At 33.2% G+C, this 5385-nt stretch overlaps 1 protein-coding gene across 2 annotated transcripts; it reads left to right on the forward strand.

Moving 5' to 3' along the window:
* Positions 1–407: 407 nt before the first annotated feature.
* Positions 408–2676, forward strand: LOC116111042 (putative disease resistance protein At4g11170). Of its 2 annotated transcripts, XR_004124990.1 has the most exons (4): positions 408–632; positions 765–1079; positions 1956–2382; positions 2452–2676. XR_004124990.1 is itself a non-coding variant. In XM_031397254.1 (3 exons), exons 1-3 carry the CDS (start codon positions 510–512, stop codon positions 1338–1340), a joined length of 606 nt encoding a protein of 201 aa, XP_031253114.1. In that variant the 5' UTR covers positions 408–509; the 3' UTR covers positions 1341–1694. The 2 variants fall into 2 exon arrangements, 1 of the variants encoding a protein (XP_031253114.1); XM_031397254.1 differs by lacking the exons at positions 1956–2382; positions 2452–2676 and adding an exon at positions 1173–1694.
* The last annotated feature ends 2709 nt before the right edge of the window (positions 2677–5385 follow it).

Raw genomic sequence — 5385 nt, forward strand, 5'->3', positions numbered from 1 at the left:
CGATTTGGTCCAGGAAGTAGGTTATTATAACCACCAGAGATAAAAAGGTTCTTTGTATTTTGGAGTGGATAAGATAACATTTATGAGGTTGAAAGATTCAAGCATCATGAAGCTCTTCAACTTTTTGTAATTCTGCCTTTCAACAAAATCATCCCCCTATGATTTTTTGGAGCTCTCAAGCAAGGTGGTAGATTTGCCAAAGGCACCACTGCTCTTAAAGTATTGGCTTCCCCTCCTTACACAAAAAGAGCAAACAAGATTTGGAAAGTGCATTGAATAAATTAAAGAAGATTTCTAATCCTAAGATTCATAATATTTTGAGGATCAGTTATGATGGACTAGACCGTGAAGAGCAAGATATATTTCTTGACATTGCATGAGTTTTTAAAGGAGAGGATAGTAATCATGTAACAAGAATACTAGATGGTTGTTACTTCTCTGCCCATTATGGACTGAGTGTTCTCATTGATAAGTCACTCATAAAAATTTCAAGTAAAGACAAGCTACAAATGCATGATTTACTCCAAGAGATGGGTTGGGAAATTGTTCGCCAAGTATCCTTCAAAGAGCCAGGCAAGCATAGCAGACTGTGGAATCCTGAAGATGTCTGCAACGTTTTGAAGAAAGACACTGTAAGTAAGAGTGAAATGAATTTGGTTAACTTTGTTTTATGCATCAGATCTTAATACAAAATCAACCCAGATAAAATTTATCTTCACTTCACTATGTGTTTTATGCTAATTGTTCTTTCTTCTGCTTTGAAGGGAACTGATGCAATTGAAGGCTTGCTCCTAGATATGTCTAAAATCAGAGAAATGCATTTAAATTCTGAAGCCTTTACAAATATGCGTAATCTTAGGCTTCTGAAATTCTATTTATCTGATCAGCTTTTGGGAGACTTTGTAAATAACCCTAAATTGTGTTTCCCCCAAGGATTAGAATACCTTTCTGATGAGTTAAGATGCCTATATTGGGTTGGATTTCCATTGAAAACATTGCCACCGAGATTTAGTCCAGAGAAGCTTATTGAACCTAACCTGCCGTACAGCAACATTGAGCAACTCTGGATAGGAACTAAGGTATGTATAATTTCTTCCATATTTCTGATTTCTTTTGTTATAAGTATAATGTTGTTCATGTTTTATCCATACAGTCTTTTCTTTTTGCTACAGCCTGCCTTCAAGTTAAAATCGATTGATCTTTATCACTCTCAGAACTTGATTGAGATACCAGATGTCTCAGAGGCCGCAAATATTGAGATAATAGAGCTTGGACATTGCACAAGCTTGGTTAATGTTCCATCATCTATCCAATATCTCAATCACCTTTGTATTCTGTGACTAAGTGGCTGCAAAAGCCTTAGGAACTTTCCAAGCAACATTCATTTTAAATCGCTTGTAACTCTCAATCTCTCCTCTTGCATATACCTCACAGAATTTCCGCAGATTTCAGGGAATATAAGAGATATAGATCTTAGTAGAACCTCTATAGAAGTTCCCTCGTCCATCATGTGTCTACCTGAGCTTTGTTCATTAGTTATGACGCAACGCTTAAGGCTCAAGAGTATTTCATCTAGTATCTGTAAATTGAAATTTCTTCGACGTTCTTGAACTTGATTATTGCTCTAAACTTGAGAGTTTCCCAGAAATATTGGAGAAAATGGAAAGTTTAGAAAGTCTTTTGTTGAATGGAGCAACAGAAGTTAGGGAGCTACCATCTTCAATTGAACATCTAAATGGCCTTTGTTATTTGAGATTGAAGGATTGCAAAAATCTTGAGACCATTCCAAGCAGCATCTGTAATTTAACGTCTCTGATTGAAATGGATCTTTCTGGCTGCTCAGAACTTGTCAAATTTTCAGAGTGGAAGCGGAATATATATACTCAATGTCTGGGTTTTGTATTGCCTCCATTACCAGCTTTATGTTCCTTGACAGAATTATTTTTATCTTTCAGCAATCTAACCGAAATTCCTGAAGATCTTTGTTGTATATCCTCATTGAAAACATTAAATCTGAACGGAAACAATTTCGAGAGCCTACCTTCAAGAATAAAGCAACTGTCGAAGCTGAAACGCCTTTACTTAAGAGATTGCAATATGCTTCGATCTTTACCGGAGCTTCCACCATGTTTAAGAGTACTAATAGCAATGAACTGCAAGCGGCTACAATCATTACCCAAGCTTCCATCAAGTCTAGAAGAATTAGATGCATCTGAGTTGGAGGTAGTATCTGAACGCTATGTCCCATTTTCATGGATCACAATGCGCTTTTTATTCACAAATTGTCAGAAATTGAATCAAAATGCATACAACATCTTGGAACTTTCCCAGCTAAGAATTTATCAAATGGCTGTCACATCTTTGAGACTTTGTTATGAAAAGGTTAGTTAATTCTCTTTTTCTTTTTCTGTCTTTGAAGACTCGTCATAATACAAGAATTTCATGTTACAGGTACTCAAAGTCACACCTGCAATCAGCTTTTGTTTACCCGGAACTATAATTCCTAACTGGTTCAGCTACCGAAGTTCAGGATCTTCGATAACTATTCAGCTCCCTCAGCATTGGTGTAATACAAGGTTCATCGGGTTCGCTTTATGTGCAGTTATTAAATTTGAGGAGAGCTACTGCGATAGTGCTTTTTATGTAACTTGTGATTATCATTTTGATACCAATAGTGCTGATTACTATACTTGCCAAATGCACGTTACAACGCTTGGCTATGATTATGTGTTAATTGATCCTGATCATATCGTGTTAGGGTATGATCCCTGTTTAAATGCTAGGCTACTTGAGGGCGACTACACGACTGCCTCGTTTCACTTTTACCCTGTCGAGTACGGGGCGAAATATTGTGAGGTTAAATGTTGCGGGGTCTGTCCGCTATATACACGATTTGCGGGCACAAGTACTGAGAAGGAAAGTGGAAGATCTGGGGAGGAAATTGAACCAAATCCTAAGAGAGTTTGCAGGGAGTGAATTAGTTGTTTCTTCTGCTTAATTGCTGGAGCTAAGGATTTCTCTGTCAATTTAATGGTAAATTGCTGGAGCTAAGGACCGCCGTCAATAACGGTTGCAAGCAGTCATTGCCGAACTTCAGCTGATGGCCGTTATGCTTATGATGGTGGTCGCACGACTGGAATGAGAGTTGTGAAGGGGATCGCATACGAACGTTTTGTGGAAGACTTGCGCAGGACCGTTAACGAGGATTCAAATAAATTCCCTTTGGGAATCAAAGTCTTATTGCCTTGTATTAACATGTCTGCTCCCCCCATGACGATATGTGATTATCCTACTCTTTGCTTTTTCTTAGATAATGGTGGGCCGGCTAGTGGCTTTATTCCGTTGTGTATCACAAAGTTTCCCATTTCTTCGAAAGTTCTAAACGATCTTGCCATGAAAAACAAAAACAAACCCATCGGATGACCAAGCAATAAGAAGAGAAAAATGATATCCTTATAAAGATCCATACAAAAAGGGTTACAAAGTGATATCAGTAAGAAGAAAAAAACAAAGAAAAAACGAAAAAAGAGAGAGAGAGAGAAATTATAAAAATCAAGAGTGGAGATTATCTTTATATGCCCTTTTTATATGTGTCTTTGTAAAACTAGCATTACTCTAAGAAGAAAGCATGATCCCAGTGGCATTGTTCAATGTGGCGTGTATGGACAATTTATTCCAGTGTTATGTTATTGCATTAGTATGGAATTGTATCTACAATTTAACAAGACCGTATTAATATATGTGAGCTTTCGCATTACTGTGTTAAATCTTATTTTTACAAGTTCTAATGCTATGAATTGTTAAATTTGTTTTTACAAACAAAAAGAATATGAAAATTAACAGTTAACTTACATGTCCATTTGATGTTAAATGATTATAAATGAAAAATTAAGTTATTTTGAGTATATAATCTTATAATATAAATAACAAATTAAATTACCATGTTTAATTTAACTTTACATTAAAAGTAGTATATACTTCAAATAAAATGTTTTAAAGGGTTATTTAAATGGGCTTATGTGTAATTATTGATATTAAAATAAGGATAATAAGTTAAATCATTTCCTAATAATGTCTTTTGTAATCATTCACATTCAATCACACTACTTCAAATTTTGAATATTGAACATATAGACAAGTGATAACATAGCATTTTCTAACTACCTTTAAGTGACCAAATGATTTAAGAGGTTTTGAGTTCGAGTTTCTCCTCAATTGCTGTTAAGGGATAGTCATTTGAGCTCTTATTCGATCGATAGTTTTAGGGTCTCGAGATATTAGTTGAAGTGTACGTAAGCTAGCTCGTACACTCCTGATCATTTAAAAAAAAAAAAAAAAAAAATTTCCATCAAAATCTATTGAAATCATTCACATTCAATGTCTTGGAAAAAAAATTCGATCACACAACTTCTAATTTTGGAATAATGGGTAAGCATCCTCCATTAGTCACTATTATTCACCAAATCACACAACTTTAATGTTTTCAATCACTACATTTTGTTGCTTTAGTCGAGATTGTGACCGTCATTAGTTTTTCTGATAACATATGAAATTTTTTACAAAAATCAATACATACGTGTAATTATTAATGTCATTATTTTTCTTTGCTTTCATTAATTCGTATGTTTTAATTTCTTGATGTTCTTGTTACAAAATTTCATTTTTAATTCAACAACCAAAAGTAAAACAAATACATCTTTTATCATACAACTTTATATTGTCAACATCATATTTTTCAAAAAACATATATAATTACTTCTAATTTTTATATTGTCAACTTTATATGACATATTTATTGCATTTCTTTTTATTTAGCCTTAACTTTTACGCATCAATATCACATATAATTACAACTTTATATTGTCAACATCATTTTTTTCAAAAACCATATGTAATTACTTCTAATTTTTATATTGTCAACTTTATATGACATATTTATTGCATTTCTTTTTATTTAGCCTTAACTTTTACGCATTAAAAAATATCACATATAATTTCTTCTAATGTACCCTTTATGAAAAGGCAAAAAATAAAAATAAAAATAAAAAGATATAAAGGGATATTTTTATTTATTTTTTCACTGAAGGATATACTAATGCATAGTTAAATATTAAGTTGAAGATAGTGATTGATTTTTAAATAAGAAATTAAAACATTTGTCTTGCATTTATTTTTAGCATTTCATTTTGGACCATTCAATATTTAATATTCTTTTATTAAGGGCGCCATAGAAAGCACAACATTTTTATTTTCTATTTCTTTTTGTATTAATTTGTTTGTCTTTTTAGCCAACCACTCCACATTTTTTGTTCTTTTTTATTTTTGTTTATTATATGATCTCAATTAATCTAGAAAAAAATTTGGTATACAGTGCCGGTAGTTGAG

The sequence above is a fragment of the Pistacia vera genome, unplaced genomic scaffold (assembly GCF_008641045.1).
Source record: "Pistacia vera cultivar Batoury unplaced genomic scaffold, PisVer_v2 Contig623, whole genome shotgun sequence".
Lineage (NCBI taxonomy): Eukaryota > Viridiplantae > Streptophyta > Magnoliopsida > Sapindales > Anacardiaceae > Pistacia > Pistacia vera.

What these genes read in the sequence shown, in the direction of transcription:
- LOC116111042 (XM_031397254.1), top strand. Translation starts at nt 510, where the DNA reads ATGCATGATTTACTCCAAGAGATGGGTTGGGAAATTGTTCGCCAAGTA. An exon ending in ACGTTTTGAAGAAAGACACT is followed by an intron (nt 633 to 764) that starts GTAAGTAAGAGT and finishes TCTGCTTTGAAG; the next exon opens with GGAACTGATGCAATTGAAGG. An exon ending in AACTCTGGATAGGAACTAAG is followed by an intron (nt 1,080 to 1,172) that starts GTATGTATAATT and finishes TTTTTGCTACAG; the next exon opens with CCTGCCTTCAAGTTAAAATC.